Source organism: Salmo salar, chromosome 11 (genome assembly GCF_965601325.2).
Source record: "Salmo salar chromosome 11, fSalSal1, whole genome shotgun sequence".
Classification (NCBI taxonomy): domain Eukaryota; kingdom Metazoa; phylum Chordata; class Actinopteri; order Salmoniformes; family Salmonidae; genus Salmo; species Salmo salar.
The window spans coordinates 83,023,066-83,042,040 of NC_138301.1; the positions used below are offsets into that span (position 1 = coordinate 83,023,066).

Sequence of the window (18,975 nt, forward strand, 5' to 3'; positions counted from 1 at the left end):
TAGCAGACAAGACCTGCTTTATGAGGTGCTACAAACCCATTGCAGGATTAGACAAATTGGTATACAGATAAGATTTTCTAGGGACCCAGCCCGTATGGTGTGGTGGGGAACGAGGCAGTTGATGTACTGGCTAAACAAGCGCTTAGAAGTGGGGATGTTGAGGTTGTAGTTTCAATGAGCAAGGCAGAGGCAAAAAGCCTGATATGGACAGTGATGGTGCAGAGATGGCAGGAGCAGTGGAGGCCAGGCATTTTTTTCAAGTACAGAGGAAGGTCGGGGAGGGGAGGATGGCAGGAAGGGACAGAAGAGAGGAGGCTAATTTATATAAGATTAAGGCTGGGACACAGCCAGTTGAATAAGACCTTAAATGTGATAGGAAAGCATCCAATGGGAAAGTGTGATTATTGCCAGGAAACGGAGACCGTGGAGCATGTATTGCTACAGTGTGGGCAGTATCAGAGGGAAAGAGAGAGGCTGAGATCTAGTATGTGGGAGAGAGGGATACAGGAAATTAGTTTAAAGAATATACTGAGTAGAACGTCATTAGATATAGTCTCAAATAGTTTGTTATATTTTTTAAGAGAAACGGGGCTGGCAGGTATGATTTAGTTTCTCCCTGTCTCTGGCCCACACTCCAGTACAGTAGGTGGCGGTAATGCGCCATAACGTTGGATGCCAATCGCCGATAAACCCCACTGAAGAAGCGGACTTGCTGTACGCATTGTATAAGCACGGCGTAGATTTGATCCATAGTTCGGGGAATGGGAAATGGTGGTGAGTAGCACGGATGAAATGGAGGAAATTGAGAAAAAGTTGGTGAAGCAACAGCTGTGCTGGAACGCAAACAATATGGGTGTCAGTTGTGATGATATAGAGCAGGAGGATGAGGGACAAGGACCGGAATGGTCGGTAGTGGAAAGATAGGAAAAAGAGAGATCATGATACAGAAAGCAGTGGAGCATCTAGTAAAGAAAGCATGAAGAGGGCCAAGGTTGGAAGCAAAAGTACTTACGTGTTGGTGTGGAAAGTAGTGATAGTGTTTGATGAGACCACAGGGCCTCACTTGCACCCTATCCAACTAACTAATGCCGTAGAGAAAGAGGTAGGTGAAGTGAAATTATCTCGGTTAATTGGAAATGGTAGATTGTTAATATTGTGTGGTAGCCTGGCTCCGCAAGAGAAGCCATGTCCCTGGTGCTTATGCTAGATTGAGGAGAGTCATCACTGGGGTCCCAATATCTATGTCTATGTGAAGGGAGGCAGAGTGATTGAGGCCAAAAGGTTGATCAGTAGGAAAGAGGGTCAAAGAAGTGAAAGCTTATCAGTGATGCTGAGGTTTGAGAAAGTCTTGCCTGGAAAAGTACAGGTAGGATTCCTTAGTTTCAATGTTAGAGAACTTGTCCCATATGCACTGCAGTGTTTTAAATGACAAAGAATGTGGCGTGTCGCTGCTCAGTGTAAAAGAAAGAATAGATGTGCCAAGTGTGGAGGGGCACATGATTACGGCGAAGCAATGTGAAGGTTAAGTGTTGTAATTGTGGGGGAGAACACAGTGCAGCATTTGGTGGATGCCAGGTACAGAGAGAGGCTAGAGAGGCTCAGAGATATAGGATTAGTCATGATGTATCATATGCAGAGGCCGTCAAACAGATTGGTAGAACTACAGTGCGGACTGATGGAGCTTACATGGATGTACCTGTAGTAAGTGGACCTACTGTCGGGGCTGGTGCTTCTGATGGTCCTGGCATGGTTTTGAGGCCTGTTCAGAAATCTTGTGCTCATGAACTTTGATAATGAATAAAATTGTCTTCATAGATTTTATTGGTAAGGTTATCAATACGACTCGGGATGTGGAAAGCAGAAATGCCAGGTTGAAGGTTATTGCGGAGACAGCAAAATAGATATTGGGGGTAACAGATTGAAATGGTTGTTGACATGCAGAACAATCCTAAGGGTGGAGTGTTTCAGCATGATATAGATAAAGTTTAATGGGTGTGGTAGAATGTGATTTGTGATTTATTTGGTTTAGAATTTTTTTTCTTCATGGTAGTGCTGAATTCAGCAGATCGTGATTGATCGTACATTCCAGCACAGTAGGTGGCGGCATGCGATTGTTTGCGGACCGCCATGATAGCATAGAAGAAATGAAAGAAGAAGTTGTTTCTAGGAACCAAGACCAACCCTCGTTTCCTGTCGGACATTCACATTTGTGACACACTGCAGAAGTACACATTTCAGCACGACGTACGGAAAGCATGTGTATATATATATCTGTTTGTAAAGCATAACGAGTTTGTAAGTATTAATTTAGGTATTTGTAGAGGTGAACTATTGCGGTTCAAACCGTGATTACGGATTAGTTGTATTATTATCATTACTTTAGCAAATGTAATTAGCTAGCTTATTTACGAACTAATGCTTGATCTCCTGATCACATGTTAGCAAAACTAGCTAGCAAGCTAACTTCATCCAAGAAGTCAATTTACTGAGCAACAGGACGTTTGAAGTATAGTCGGCTGTCACATATTAAGTCAAAGGCTAGTCGCTTAGCAATGTTTACTTTTTAAAATGAGACGTGAAGACTAACGTTATAATGAAAGTGCAGGCTGCCATTACACTGCAACTTGTCTTTAGCAGCTATAGTTAGCTAACGTTAGCTTGCATCTGCCTTCCACTCAAAAATTCCGAAGAGAAGAATTGACAGCCATATTTTCTCAATCAAAGCTCAGTCCTCGAGATATGATGTCTAAAGTCAAGCCAGAGAAAACGGACTCTGCTGCTTCTTCTAAAACGCCAGAATCCAGTCAGGACCAAAAGAAAAAGAAACCTGTAAAGAAAAAGTTTTTTGAACACACCAAGAAACAACCAGTGGCAAAAGATCAAGGTAAAACCAACGTGTTGCTTCCTCCGAAAGATGCCAAACAGTTTTCAGCCAACTGGAAAACGTTACTAGAGGTAAGGACTTGGTTATGACTTAGCTAAGTAAGAAATGTTGTGATAAAGATTTTGGCAAGATGATACAGACCTGAAGGCATTGGTGCAATGTCATTACTGTCTAAAATGGGATGTTATGATACTATTAAAGCTCGCTCATTCTCTACTTGCAGGTGTTCAAATCCAATCCCCTGCCAGTAAAAAATAAACCAGTTCAGCAGAACTCAAAGAAGGAAGTCCATAAGAAACCCACTAAAGACATTTCAAAGAAGGACGAGGTGGTGGTGGATAAGAAGCCTGCTAAAGACTTATCAAAGACAGTGAATGATGCCAAGCCCATGCAGGTGAACAGTAGGAAAGTAGGGAAGGACAGTGCCGTTCCCAATAAATCCCAGGTGAATGGGAAAGGTCCAGGAACATCGGGGACAGAACAACCCAAAGCCAAGAAGAAGAAACAGAACAATTCCCAGGTGGCAGGTAACACACAGATGAAGAAGATGAAAATGGAGGAAGTGGAGGAAAAGAAACCCACTGAGTAAGTCCGTCCAGTGTTACCAATATTGCTCATAAGCAAAATATCTGACAGGTGTGTGTGTGTGTGTGTGTGTGTGTGTGTGTGTGTGTGTGTATAACTATTGAGATTTTGACTTCAACAACCTCTCACTGTTGTGAAAAGCATGTGCACGGTTTGTGTCTGAGTGTTCAGTCACTTCTATAGGTTTTGATGCAAGTTTGACAACTGACTAAGGTCAAATTGTCACATTATTTCCACTGGCACCTCAGTGTTGGTTAATGTGTGTGGGGGTTAATACATATAATCTGTCCTCTACTAGATCGGACATGTGGTTTGATGACGTGGACCCTGACGACATTGAGGCCACAGTTGGGACAGAGGCAGCAGATATCATGAGGAAGATGCAAGGCACTCGGAAGACGGATGCCCAGACCACAGAGAAGGCGCTGGTCAAGGACAGGGGGTTTGAGGGGTAAGTTAGAGGACACCAGCAGCTCTTAATAGTAAGGTGTATATCTGCATGTGCTCTGACAGCAGCAGCTGAGTTGGAAAAGTAGCGCTTGCTATAACAGACTACACTGCGTGCACAATTATTAGGCAAATTGTATTCCTCGGGATTAATGTTATTGTTGAACAAACACAATGCTCTCAGTCAATCCAAAATGTAATTGAACCTCAAACCTGAATGTTTAACAAAGGAAAAGTGAGTTTTGTCTTTCTCAGGGAAATATGTGTGCACAATTATTAGGCAACTAAATTACAAAAATAATTTCTCTCAACTCACTTGTTTATTCTCAATCTTTAGAGTAAGTGTAACAGATAAGTAACACAAAATGACAATTATATAACATTTTTGGCCTTTTAAAAATATTCAGTGACCAATATAGCCACCCTTATTTTCAATAACTGCCATGAGCCTTCCATCCATGGAGTCTGTCAGTTTCTTGATCTGTTCATGATCAATTTTCACTGAAGCAGCAACCACAGCCTCCCAAATGCTGTTCAAAAAGGTGTATTGTCTTCCATCACTGTAAATCTCACGTTTGAGAAGGGCCCACAAGTTCTCAATAGGATTTAAGTCAGGTGAGGGAGGGGGCCAGGTCATTATTTAGGCATCTTTGAGGCCCTTGCTGGCTAGCCAAGCAGTGGAGTTTGACGAAACAATCTTCCAGAAACTGACAGTAGGTTTGGGAGTTGAGTTTCAGTCCATCTTCAACCCAAAAAGGTCCAACTACCTCATCCTCAATGATAGCAGCCCATACCAGTACCCCTCCTTCACCTTGCTGGCACCTGACTCAAAGTGGTGCCCTGTGTCCATTACTGATCCAGCTACGGGCCCATCAAGAGTCACTTTCATTTCATCTGTCCATAAAACCTTTGAAAAATCTGTCTTCAGGTATTTCAGGTATTCTTTGCCCAATCTTGACACTTCAACTTGTGAATCTTATTCAGTGGTGGTCTTGTTTCAGTCTTCTTGACCTTGGCCATGTCTCTGAGCACTTGACACCTTGTACTTCTAAACACTCCAGGTAGGTTGCAGTTCTGGAATACGGTGGCACTGGAGGATAATGGGTTCCTGGTAGTTTGACGTTTAATTCTTCTCAAGTCTTTTGCAGTTAATTTGCGCCTTTTCTTCCCCATGCGTTTTTTGCGCCCCAGTTGACTATTCGCAACAAAACGTTTGAATGTCCGGTGGTCACACCTCAATAGTTTAGCTATTTAAAGAGTGTTGCATCCGTCTGAAAGGCATTTAACATTTTTGGCTTTTCAGTGTCAGTTAAATTTCTTTTTTGGCCCATTTTACCTGAGGTAATGAGGCTGCCTAATAATTATGCACACCTTGATATAAGGTGTTACTCACTTTCGCCACACCCTCCCTCATTACACAAATACATATCACCTGAAAATGATTAAATCCAATAAGCATTCAAGTTTATGTGGTTTGGAGTTCGAAAATGTGAATAGAAACAATGATAAGATCAGAATACTCACTTGCCTAATAATTGTGCACGCAGTGTATATGTCCAGATCCTAGATTAGCAGTCCTACTCTAAGACACTTTGTGGATATGGGCTCTGAGCTTACTTCACCATAAGTACAGAGCAGAATGTTGTTGGCTCTCTTCAGTCACTTGAATGAAATGATTTCTCTGGTGTGACCAAGGCTTTTTCTCTCCCTGTTCATCATGGCACCCGTCAGCCTAACCAAGGCGGTAGCTATGGACTGTGAGATGGTGGGTGTGGGGCCAGATGGAGAGGACAGCATCGTAGCCCGGGTCTCCCTTGTCAACCAGTTTGGGAAGTGCATCTACGACAAACACGTCAAGCCCACAGAGAAGGTGACAGACTACAGGACAGCTGTCAGCGGCATCCGGCCAGAGAACATCAAAAACGGTGCCCAGCATGAGCCAAACTCAGACCTTTTTTAACACTATATTAATGTTCTTATGATGGCGTTGGAAACGGCAACAAGCTCACTAAACCCTAAAACAGTTGTCTTATTTTTGGACTAGATTTTCTGCGCATTGTTTTCAAATGTGACTTGTGTCATCAATGCTGTTACATGCTGCAGGTGAGAATGTGAAGACTGTACAGAAAGAGGTGGCTGAGATCCTCCAGGGGAGAACGCTAGTGGGACACGCCATTCACAATGACCTTAAGGTACACTTCTATGATATAACCTACACTAACTAAAACCTGACTTGACTTGAGATCATTGTCAACATTTACATAAACTTTTCATACTGAAATCTTTCAGATTTTGCTCTTGGATCACCCAAAAAAGAGAATCAGAGACACCCAGAAGTATAAACCTTTCAAGAAAATTGTGAAGGTAAAGACAGGTTTTTTTTGGGGGGGGGGGGGGGCAGGTATTATGTGTGACAGAAGGGGTTATAATAACACTATTTGAGCAAGATATGAACATTGTTATTTTCTTTTCAGAGTGGTCGGCCCTCTCTGAAACTCCTGTGTCGGGAAATACTTAACGTCAAAGTACAGCAGGGAGAACATTCATCCGTAAATCAGCTTTTTGTCAATATTTTTTTATTTTCTAGATCACAAATATACAGTAGTCCTCTGTGAGCCATAGCCAATGTCTGAGAATGTTTTGCAGGTCCAAGACGCCCAGGCGACTATGAGATTGTACACGATGGCGAAGAAAAATTGGGAAGCAGAGATCAAGGCTAGTCATAACAACCCAGACTTAACCAAGAAGACCAAAGAACCAAGGAAGCCCAAATCAGCAAAACTCAAATTAACCTGACTGGTTCTGAAGTCTTAACTGCATCTGTCTGTCTAATGGGACTGTGGACTAACCATTGACTAGGTGCCACAGAACAGGTGGCTTGACTGAATTAATAACAAGTGTCTTTGGGAAGTGGAGTGAACTCGCACATATGTCTTAGTGAAGAGTCATTTTAGGAATCTCGTTCGTTGACTCATAAGGATTGCACAAATAAGTTTGTTCAAATCCCACTCAGCCCAGATCACTCATATCTTAGTGCTCCTCCAACTATGCATCGATCTTTAATTCATTGTCTGGTACATCCTCTTCCGTGTTCTTTTTGTTCAGATCGGGTTTTAAAATGTATTCTCATATCTAACATCCACAAGTTAGGTTTAGCGAAGATGTTGCATTTGAGGGCTTTAACATGAATTAAAAGTGTGATATCTTCAATCACATGCAGTATGTAATGTTTTTACACTTATGTGCATGGATCATGTAATAACTGGGAAAAGTCAGGCATTGTTTAAAAGGCAGAATGTTTTTATTTTGTCAGATGGGGAGAGAACAATACCATATAAGCAACAGTTTGTGTCCTCCTTTTGAAGTTCCAGATCATCATGACATAAATAAGTGACAAACTAAATTCAACATCAACACACAGAAGCATATGCACACACTCCTGACAGCAAACTACAGGTCAGTTCTCATTTCTGCTGCACGGGCAGGCAACCTGTTAACGTTTAAGATTAACGCTTCCCTTCTACGAGCCCATTGTTCCATAACACTATTGTGTAGCTGTGCTGTATAGTGTAGCCATGAAGGACTTCTGTGCCTAGAGATCATGATAAACTAAGGATTAGTGTCCCTCCTGTATATGGGCAATAGAGATCTCTGGTTTATTGCATGAAACATGCAGTCAACCCAGTTGCTTTCTGTGTCAGGGAAGGTAACAGTGAAGCTACATTAGACAGCTGCTAACATGCTTATGTTGCACATTAATGAACTTGAGCCTAAATAGTATTTTATATCGTATGCCTTAGTGATAGATTATCGCTGGTTTTCCTGCAGTGTTTCATTAATTTTTACAAAAGCTGGTTCATGTGGATAGTACCTTTGCATTGGTTAAAGTGACCTGCAATAGCATGTTAGCTAGTTATCCAGTATCTAGGAAACAAAATAGGCCTACCTGAGAACTGGTTGTGGGTGACCATTTCAACGAGTAACTAAATTATTTCCAATCCAGAGCTAGAGTGGGAAATAATCCCAACAGTAGCATGTTGCTGTACAACACATTAGTACCTGTGATCAGAGGTTGGACATAGCATTGTATATTTCACCTGACTGAGGGACAAAGGCAAATCATGGCTCTGTGTTACACACTAAATAGTCCCTGAATCAAGACACATTCCCTCAGTCCTTTAAAGCATGGTTCCATGGGGCAGATCCCACTACTGTATGTAGGTTCACAAACATTCTGAGGTGGCATAGATCAATCAGGTTCTAGAAGAGAACACCAATAGCATTTGAAAGGTTAAGAGGTGCTAAAGCAGCATAGCTATTCAACTCACATTCATAATCTGGTTTTCTCAAGATACACCCAACATGCAGCTGTTTGATTAGAAGCGCATTTTTAGAACGCAGCTCTTTTACATGCACTGAAAGCTGTTCAGATTCACGGTTACATCATTGTTCCGTGTCCGAGGTCCTCTGTAGGTACATTAAACCTAAACATCCATTGTATATCGCAAGTAACGGATATAAAACAAAAAAAGAGGACTTGTTATCTTTGGGTTTACTGGATGGAATGGATATACGTTTGGGATAACTCTCAATGGATCAATTTCCGGCGGCACAATGAGAGTAACATGATTTGGGGGAAAAAAACAAAGCTTTCACTATCGCCCAGGTTTCTTGAAAGGCGGTTTGGCTAAGAGGGTACATAACTTTTCCTACTTGCCAAAAAGGGTAACCCCGGTAACCAGGAAAACAAAAACAGCACACAAAAACAGCACAGCAGCTAAACCTTTACAATAAATGTCATGGAAAACAAAATTCACACTAAGGACCAAACAACATTAAATATAAATGGAAAAATTACACCAAGTAAGACATCAAAGATGCAGCCATTTAGGTAAATAAATAAACTCAGTAACTGAGAGGGAGGAAAGGAGAGGAGCAGGGATGACATCATTGTCCCTTGGTTAAGGATAGTGTTCCTCTGTGGAAAGGGATGATGGGATAGCCATCTCACTATATTGACCCGTCAGTCGTCCCGGTCATCTTCTCCTCATCCCCCTGTTTCTCGTGATTCAGCCTGGCGTAACTCACCGCATCGCCCCTGAAAGAAGCAGGGAAGAAAGCATGACAAGTCAAATCTTATTTGTCACATGCGCCGTATACAACAGGTTTACCATGTAATGCTTACTTACAAGCCCTTAACCAACAATGAAGTTACGAAAATATTTACTAAATAAACTAAAGTAAAACATTTAAAATAACAATGATGAGGCTATATACAGGGGGTACTGAATCAATATGCTGGGGTACAGGTTAGTCGAGGTAATTTGTACATGTAGGTAGAGGTAAAGTGACTATGCAAAGATAAAACAGCGAGTAACAGCAGTGTAAAAACAAAGAGGGGGGTGTCAATGTAAATAGTCTGGGTGGCCATTTGATTAATTGTTCAGCGGTCTTATGGCTTGGGGGTAGAGGCTGTTAAGGAGCCTTTTGGATCTACACTTGGCGCTCCGGTACCACTTGCCGTTCGGTAGCAGAGAAGTCTATGACTTGGTTTTTGGAGTCTTTGCCGATTTTTGGGGGGGCGTTCCTCTGACACCACCTAGTATATAGGTCCTGGATGGCAGGAAGCTTGGCCCCAGTGATGTACTGGGCTGTACACACTAACCTCTGTAGCACCTTCCGGTCGGATGCCGAGCAGTTGCCATACCAGGCGATGCAACCGGTCAGGATGCTCTCAATGGTGCAGCTGTATAACTTTTTGAGGATCTGGGGACCCATGTAAAATCTTTTCAGCTTCTTGAGGGGGAAACGACATTGTCGTGTCCTCTTCACATCTTTCTTGGTGTGTTTGGACCATGATAGTTTGTTGGTGATGTTGAACTTAACTCTCGACCCGCTCTGTCGATGTGAATGGGGGCGTGTTCGTCCCTCCTTTTCCTGTAGTCCACAATCATCTCCTGTGTCTTGTTCACGTTGAGGGAGAGGTTGATGTCCTGCCACCACTGCCAGGTCTCTGACCTCCTCCCTATAGGCGGTCTTCATTGTTGTCGGTAATCAGGCCTACCCCCATTGTGTCATCAGCAAACCTAATGGTGGTGTTGGAGTCGTGCTTGGCCACGCAGTTGTGGGTGAACAGCGAGTACAGGAAGGGACTAAGCACCCACCCCTGAGGGGGCCCTGTGTTGAGGATCAGCATGGCAGATGTGTTGTTGCCTACCCTTACCACCTGGGGTGCGGCCCGTCAGGAAGTCCAGGATCCAGTTGAAGAGGGGGGTGTTTAGTCCCAGGGTCCTTAGCTTAGTAATGAGCTTTGAGGGCACTATGGTGTTGAACGCTGAGCTGTAGTCAATGAACAGCATTCTCACATAGGTGTTCCTTTTGTCTAGGTGGGAAAGGACAGTGTAGAGTGTGATTGCATCATCTGTGGATCTGTTGGGTCGGTATGCGAATTGGAGTGGGTCTAGGCTTTCCGGGATGATGGTGTTGATGTGAGCCATGACCAGCCTTTCAAAGCACTTCATGGCTACCGACATCAGTGCTACGTGGCAGTAGACATTTAGGCAGGTTACCTTCGCTTTCTTGGGCACAGGGACTTTGATGGTATGCTTGAAACATGTAGGTATTACAGACTCGGTCAGGGAGAGGTTGAAAATGTCAGTGAAGACACTTGTCAGTTGGTCCGCGTATGCTCTGAGTACACGTCCTGGTAATCCGTCTGGCCCCGTGGCCTTGTGAATGTTGACCTGTTTAAAGGTCTTTCTCACATTGGCTACGGAGAGCGTGATAACACAGTTGTCCGGAACAGCTGGTGCTCTCATGCATGCTTCAGTGTTGCTTGCCTCAAAGTGAGAATAAAAGGCATTTAGCCCGTCTGGTAGGCTCGCGTCACTGGGCAGCTTGATTTCCCTTTGTAGTCCGTAATATTTTGCAAGCCCTGCCACATCCAACGAGCGTCAGAGCCGGTGTAGTAGGACTTAATGTTAATCCTGTATTGACGCTTTGACTGACGGTTAGTCTGAGGGCATAGCGGGATTTCTTATAAGTGTACAGATTAGTGGCCCGTTCCTTGAAAGTGGCAGCTCTAGCCTTTAGCTCAGTGTGGATGTTGCCTGTAATCCATGGCTTCTGGTTGGGATATGTATGTACGGTCACTATGGGGATTAATTATTGTCAGATTTTCCAAAGAGAACAGGGAGATGTTAAATATAATGTTGAATGACAGATTCACAGGGTTACTTTTTGTCACTCAAGGTTATAAGGAGTATGAACAAAGCAGTTCTCCTGTTACAAGACGTTACATTATTTTACATTTAATGAATCTTGTTACTGATTAATAACACCTGAAAATCTAAAAGTTGATTAAGAAATTTGAACTGAAAGGGGAAAAAGTGCGAGAAAGAAACAAATTACATCTAAAATACATACACTATGTACACACACACAGTACATTCAAACCAAAATGTTATCACTGAAGTGTAAATAGGAAAGTCCTACTTTTTGCCCAGGGAGGCGAGACCATAGAGGACTCCTGTAGCGAAGGCAATGGCATTCCCAAACAACGTGGTGATGGAGAAGCTCAGGAATATGGGAAACAGTGCCATCCTGGAAATAAGAAAAACGTGGATTGATTACAGAGAATATGAAGTGTTTTTCAACTGTGATATAGGAAAAAGTGCCATCCTAAAAATAAGACAAACGGGGATTGATTGATTACATCAGTGTTTCCCAAACTCGGTCCTTGGGACCCCAAGGGGTGCACCTTTTGGTTCTTGCCCTAGCACTACACATCTGATTGAAATAATCAACTAATCATCAAGGTTTATTTTTAATCAGTTGTGTAGTGCTAGGACAAAAACCAAAATGTGCACCCCTTAAGTGTTCCGAGGAAGGAGTATGGGAAACACTGGATCACATTAAACCTGTAGTGGGTTTATCAACTGGTTAAAGGTTAATTTAAATTCTAGGCCTAGACAAATGGACAGGTGAGACCTGTGAAGCCAGCAGGTCTCAGTCCAGTTCTTACCCACAATAGAAGAAGGCTTTCTGCCATGGCTTGAATTTGTCAGCTCTAGCCGCCACTGCATTCGCAAACTCAATGAACTGGCAGCAGAATGGGACTTCACACAGGAACAACACAAAGGCATTCAACCTTGAAACAGGAGGAGGACGTTAACACGGCACTGGTGAATATTTTTACACACACACACGAGCAAACACACAAAGGCACACACACTACTGGATGTAGGCATATAAGGATCATATTGTGGAAGACTGAAACTTACACCATCCATACTCCAGCTGCGATGTTTAAGGGGTTGACAGTGACACACATCCACACTCCTGAGATGGCACATGCTTCAGTGGGAGAGAAAATGATATTACATGCAATGTTACATTTCTCCTTATGCAACCAGATCAAGTACATACAGGCACAAATAGGGATACCATGAATACATACAGACTATAATAAAAGGAGGCTTTGTTCAGAGATGAGAAATAGTGGTATTACTCTGACGAAACCTTATTCATACAAACTCAAATCAAATAAAGCTTAACTAGAAACCACAAGGGCCTGCATTTGCCATTTAAACAAACATGGTTTTGATACCAGGGAAACCACCACAAGAGGCTCAGCTCTTCTCTGGCAGAGAGCTATATTTGAAACAAATAGGAGGCAGATGATGGGTATTAATCAGAGTTTACAGGCCCCCTGCTAAGATCCTACAAGGCCCCTGCTATACACTGCCTGGTTGGCTCTGCTGGGTGCTACCAGTCCAGTGGCCACACTGTGAGCATGATTAGGGACTCAGACAATGAACAGATGGGATACTTACTCGTATTACATCCATTGTACTGTGTACACACACAAGCTGGTACAGTCTTAAGTAAATTAATTCACACAGCATCTCATCAATGATGAGACAGCTCATCTTGTCTTTTGTACCCAACTTTGATTTTGGCAAAATTATTAACTTGTGGGGTTTGAAACCATTTAAAGATGCACTATGCAAAAATTGCTAAAGCCATTTCCTGGTTGCTAAAATTCGAATAGTTTGCCTAATTTCAGTTTGTGACAAAACAAGCACATAAAGTGTAGCGAATCATTGTACCATCTAAACCGCTGTGAAATATTTTCCATAACCGACAATATTGTATTTTCAGCTGTTTGAAACTGGTGTACAAAACCGAAAAAGAAAAAAAAACACGAAGCATAGAAATAGCGCTCTTAGAACAGATCTGCCACTTCTTAGACATGCTTTTAATGAGAACGACACATCTATAACTCCTATTTCTATGTGAATTTGGTCAGGTCACCCAAAAAGTTACATACTGCAGCATAAACAAATCTTGAAAACACGGCTCAGGATTTCTATCAGGAGAGAAACCTTACGCTACTAGTTGATGGAAATAAAAAAAATTAATTGACTCCCTTTTTCTCCCCAATTTCGTGAAATCCAATTGGTAGTTACAGTCCTGTCCCGTCGCTGCAACTCCCGTACGGACTCGGGAGAGACGAAGATCGAGAGCCGTGCGTCCTCCAAAACACGACCCCCTGCTAAGCCGCACTGCTTTTTGACACACTGCTCGCTTAACCCGGAAGCCAGCCGCACCAATGTGTTGGAGAAAACACTGTGCATGCGACCGGCCCGCCACAAGGAGTCGCTTGAGCGTGATGAGACAAGGACATCCCGGCCAAACCCTCACGACGCTGGGCCAATTGGGAACAAACCCAGGTCTGTAGTGAACGCCTTAAGCACTGCGATGCAGTGCCTTAGACCGCTGCGCCACTCCGGAGGCTCGTGATGGAGATCTTATACTAGTGTGATTAAATGAAACGTTATGATACCAGACGAGACCATTCAGCTAGCTAGCACACTCATGCCATATAATCACAGACACCCACACACAAGACGCACATACATGCAGTACTCTGCAGCAGCTAACATCAGAGGAAGCATATAGGACCTATCCTGCACTCTGATTCTACAGCATGCTGAATAATACAGAGCCCATTGACTATGCAACGGTCCTGCATGGGAATGTGATACAGCGGCCAATACTCCCGTATCACAGCCACAGCAAGGCAGGAAAGGGATAGGTGGGAAGGGAGGGCAGGGCTGCAATAGGCCTAATGCTGGGGAAGTGCAACGTAAGCACAAACATCAACTCTGTGTCTCACACAATGACTGTATATATGAATGGACAAAGCCATTGATCATGTGTCACCATACATTCCTATGTGAAAACTCAATGGCGCATTGAAGCCAAATTAAGTCGGTTATGATGGCGTCTCACGGAGACATGACATGTGCAGTTTGAGCTAGTCCAGAAAGTGAAGCAATTATTGGTACCTTGATTGAATTTTTTATTTATTTACACGAAAACTGACCACGAAGATTGCTATTTTTCCATTCACTGTAAATGGGGGATCCTGTTTCTGCTAACAATGCCTGCAGTCAGCCTTGAACTTCCATGGCTTTAATAAGAAGGGTAGTCTTCTCCCCTGGTCTCACACGGAGTCCCTGAGGGAAGATGTACTCTAGCAAACATTCTAAAATGGAAGCTATCACTGAATAGATATGACTTAGAAGATGTGTGCCAGTCAGGCAAGCAGACAGCCTATGATTGTGCCCATTCCCAGCCTCCTGGTGCAGTGAGGGGACAAGGGAAAAGGGGATACCTAGTCAGTTGCACAACTGAATGCATTTAACCCGACCACTCTGAATCAGAGAGGTGCAGGGGGGCTGCCTTAATCGACATCATCAGCCCCCGAGAAGCAGTTGTCGGGGGTTAAATGCCTTGCTCAAGGGCAGAACGGCATATTTTTTCCACCTTGCCGGTTACTGGCTCAACGCTCTTAACCGCTAGGCTACCTGCCGCAGAACACGTGACCAATGGGTTTAGCACTGTACAGAGAGATGTGGGGGTAGAGTGGTGTGCCAGTGCTTTGTCTGGGCAGACAGACAGGCTCAGTGAGGAGACTGAAGGCCTTGACTAAAACACTGTAATATTTCAAAGAAAGCACATCCACAGAGCTTCCTAAAGAGAATATAGCCTCATTATCCAACAGCACAATACTCACAATTCTGTGTGTGTATCAGCAATACTCGTATCACTGCCTGGTATGGCAACTGCTTGGCCTCTGACCTTAAGGCTCTATAGAGGTTGGTGCATACAGCCCAGTACATCAATGGGGCCAAGCTTCCTGCCGTTCAGGACCTATATATAAATTGTTCTCTCTACAACCGCACGACAAGCGGTACTGGAGCGCCAAGTCTAGGTCCAAAAGGCTTCTACCCACAAGCCATAAGACTGCTGAACAATTAATCAAATGGCCACCCGGACTATTTACATTGACACCCCCCTCCCTTGTTTTTACACTTCTGCTACTCGCTGTTTATTATCTATGCATAGTCACTTTACCCCACCATACAAATTACTTTGACTAACCTGTATCCCCGCACATTGATTCAATACCAGTACCCCCTGTATATAGCATCATTATTGTTATTTTATTGTGTTTATTTCTTTTTCATTTTTTACTTTTGTTTATTTAGTAAATGACTACTTATTGAACTGCATTGTTGGTTAAGGACTTGTAAGTATGCATTTCACGGTAAGGTCTACACCTATTGTATTGGGCGCATGTGACAAATACAACTTTCTTTTATTCGATTTTAGCCCATGTTAAATAAATAAACAATCTAAATGCTTCTTTGTGAATAGGCTAGTATGCCAGGAATAGGTCATGAGGAAAAACGTTAAACATGCTTCATGATCTGTCACTGTCATGAAAGGCATAGACCCCATTAAAAGATTTAGAGACTGTAGACGTGGAAGCCGGGTGCGCCAGGACCGATTAGAATCGGACGGTCGTGTATTCAGTCAGCAGGTGCAACCACAGTAGATAAGAAAATGGATGGTTAGCTTTTACTTACATACTCCGCCCAGGACCCCAGCGATTTTGCAGAGCCATCGATACCACCATGACATGCCATCATCATCGATGACAGGTTTTGGAGCTGCTGCCTCGTCGGAGTTCATTTTGCCCCAATAAATGATTCAGTGACTTCCCTTAGTCAATTGAACAATGGCCATTGGCTGGAGCTCACTAGGACAACAAAAGCTAACGTTACCTGGCCAACGTCAATGATCTTGCTAACAGTTGACAAAAACATATATTTCGTGTTAACGATAGCTTTGATCGTGTCTCTACTCTGGCTAGCTAGATTGATAACAATCTATGGTGGTTATCAACTGAGCATGGTTTTGTCTTCAAGATAGCTCATATAGCAAACTGGTTAGCTTAGACGCTAACGGTTGCCTCTGTCGCCAAAGCCTGTTAGCTTGTGTCACTGCCAGTCGCCAAAGCCTGTTAGCTTGTGTCACTGCCAATGTCTACCAACTTTCCTATCCAACAAACTTGCCAGTTATCAGTTTTTCTTTCAAATTATACAGCTACCATTATTCATTTACACCATTACAAAATTACGATTATTACGACCTGCTCTTTCCGCTGTTTCTTGTCCTGTCTTCTTCGGTGGGGTTTATCGGCGGTTGGCATCCAACGTTATGGTGTTGTACCGCCTCGTACTGTACTGGAGTGTGGGCCAAAAACAGGGAAAAACTAAATCCTACCTGCCAGCCCGGTTGTCCTTAAAAAAGATATCAAAATATTTGAGAATATATCTACTGACGTTCTACTTAATATACTCTTAAAACGAATTTCCTGTATCCCCCTTCTCCCTCATACTAGATCTTATTAGATCTCTTTCACATTTAAGAATTTATTGAACTTGCTGTGTTCCACCTTTAATCTTGTAAAAATAGCCTTGCCTGCCCCGAGTATCTCTATTCCACTGCTCCTGCCATCTCTGCACCATGAAGTCCACCTCTGTCCATATCAGGATTTTTGTCTCTTCCTTGCTCATTGAAACTACAACATCAACATCCCCACTTTAAGTGCTTGTTTAGCCAGTACATCAACTGTCTCATTCCCCTCCACCCCCACATGGGCTGAGACCCAAGTAAATCTTATCGGTTTAATCCTACCATGGGTCCTCATAAAGCAGGTCTTGTCTGCTACGTGAGCTAAAGGACTGGAGACTCATCAACACTGCACATGAATCAGAGCAAATAATTACTCTGTGTGGCTTGACTTCCTCCACCCACTGCAAGGCCAACAGTATGGCCATCAGCTCCGCCGTATATACAGTCAGATGATCTGTAATACATTTCCTGACTGCCACCCACATTCCTGCACTACAAATGCTGACCCAGTACGTCCTGTCCTTGAATCTTTTGAGCCATCTGTGTAAATGGCCACAAAATCCTGATACACAGTATCCAGACTTCTCTTAAACAAATCAGATGGATCAACACCCTCCCTATCTTTCTGTAGTCTCTCCAACACTTCTAGATGAACTACTGGAGGTGGGAGTAGCCATGGTGGATTTACAGGAATAGCTACCTTTGGACTAAACTCCCTTCAATACAGTCCCATCTCCTTCGCCTGGGTATTACCCACCCACTCAAAGCTTGTGTTCTGTCTTCGCTCATGTTCCCAGCATTCCTGTAAAATCCCTTTCACAGGATGAGACACCCCATGTCCCTGTAGGTTGACCCAAAAATTAATTGCCAGCTACTGTCTCCTAATCTGCAATGGCATATCCCCCATCTCCACCTGTAGTGCAGCCACTGGGGACGTCCGAAACACCCCACTACATATAGTCCTTGCCCCTGTATGACATTTAGCCTTTCCAATGAGGTCCGGGCTGCCGAACCATACGCTATACTGCCATAGTCTATTACAGATCAGATCAATGCAACATACATGCTCCTCAATGAGGAACGCCCAGCTCCCCACTCCTTCCTTGTCAGACAGCGCATCACATTTAGCACCACTGAGTTTTCTCTACAAAGAACCTGAATCCCCACATTAATGCCCACCACTCTACCTCCTCAATTGCTTCCTGTACCTTCCTGACTATGTATGGCACATTTCTTCCCCTCTTCCATGAGACCCCATCATCTACAAATAATGACATCCCAACATCTGGCTGTACCTGAGAGTAAACATCATTTATCATGATTGAGAACAACAGAGGACTAATCACGCTCCCCTGTGGTGTACCATTATCCACCAGGTAGCTGCTTGATAGTGACTTTCCCACCCTCACCTGGATAGACCTTTCAAACAGGAAATCCTTTATCCAGTTGTACATTCTTCCTCCTGCCCCCATAACATCAAGCTTGATTAACAACCCCTCCTTCCACATCATATCATAAGCCTTCTCCACATCAAAAAAGACAGCTACAACAGTCTCCTTGTTCACCTGAGCCTTCCTGACCTCTGCTTCTAAGCAGAGCACTGGGTCCATAGTTCCCCTTCCCTTCCTGAACTCAGTCTGATGTGGCGATACTAGCCCCCTGCTTTCCAGGAAGTAAATTAGCCTCTCCGTAATCATACATTCCATAGTCTTACATACATGTGATGTTAAAGCTATTGGCCGATAGCTTGTTGGCCTCGTTGGGTCCTTCGCTGGCTTCCGGATTGGTACCACTACTTCCAGCTGCCTTGTAGTTTCCCCTCCTCCCACACTGTGTTGTACAACACCAAAACCTTATCCAGTGCCTCATCACTAAAATGGGCCAACATAACATAGCATACCTCATCTTTCCCAGGTGAGGTTAACCCAGCCTTACATATTGCCCTTTTTACCTCTGCCATGGTAAATGGTGCATTCGACACATCATTTACATCCTTCCTCCTATCCAGCACTCCAGGATGTTCCTCTCTCGTTCTCTCTCCCCCTCCTCTGACAAATTTGCCGAGCTATGCACTTCGACAAACGTTCTGTTACTGCCACATCCTTCCCACTCGTCAACACTGGATAATCCCACTCCCCTCTGACCCCACTCATCCTTTTAATCATCCCCCACACTTCTCCCACAGGTGTCGCCCTTCCAATGGTGTCACAGAACCAACGCCAACATGACCTATTTGCCTGAGGGATAGTTCTCCTCACCAGGGCCTGGGCCTGCATATACTGGATCAG

The 18,975-nt window shown here is 43.6% G+C and overlaps 2 protein-coding genes across 5 annotated transcripts; one reads left to right on the forward strand and one right to left on the reverse strand.

Annotated features, from left to right (window-relative positions):
* The first annotated feature begins 753 nt into the window (after window positions 1-753).
* Window positions 754-7,258, forward strand: rexo4 (RNA exonuclease 4). Of its 3 annotated transcripts, none has more exons than XM_014127945.2 (9): window positions 754-774; window positions 2,725-2,955; window positions 3,108-3,469; window positions 3,768-3,920; window positions 5,648-5,841; window positions 6,020-6,108; window positions 6,206-6,280; window positions 6,391-6,465; window positions 6,563-7,126. In XM_014127945.2, the coding sequence occupies exons 1-9, from the start codon at window positions 769-771 to the stop codon at window positions 6,710-6,712; spliced, it is 1,335 nt and encodes a 444-aa protein (XP_013983420.1). In that variant the 5' UTR covers window positions 754-768; the 3' UTR covers window positions 6,713-7,126.
* Window positions 7,259-8,621: 1,363 nt separating this feature from the next.
* On the reverse strand, window positions 8,622-16,560 carry LOC106562965 (calcium channel flower homolog). Of its 2 annotated transcripts, XM_014128117.3 has the most exons (6): window positions 16,422-16,560; window positions 15,856-16,028; window positions 12,199-12,271; window positions 11,940-12,065; window positions 11,411-11,518; window positions 8,622-9,014 (listed from the first exon to the last, which is right to left on the reverse strand). In XM_014128117.3, the coding sequence occupies exons 2-6, from the start codon at window positions 15,959-15,961 to the stop codon at window positions 8,927-8,929; spliced, it is 501 nt and encodes a 166-aa protein (XP_013983592.1). In that variant the 5' UTR covers window positions 15,962-16,028; window positions 16,422-16,560; the 3' UTR covers window positions 8,622-8,926. The 2 variants fall into 2 exon arrangements, with proteins under 2 accessions (XP_013983592.1, XP_013983591.1); XM_014128116.3 differs by having other exon boundaries at window positions 15,856-16,450.
* Window positions 16,561-18,975: the final 2,415 nt, after the last annotated feature.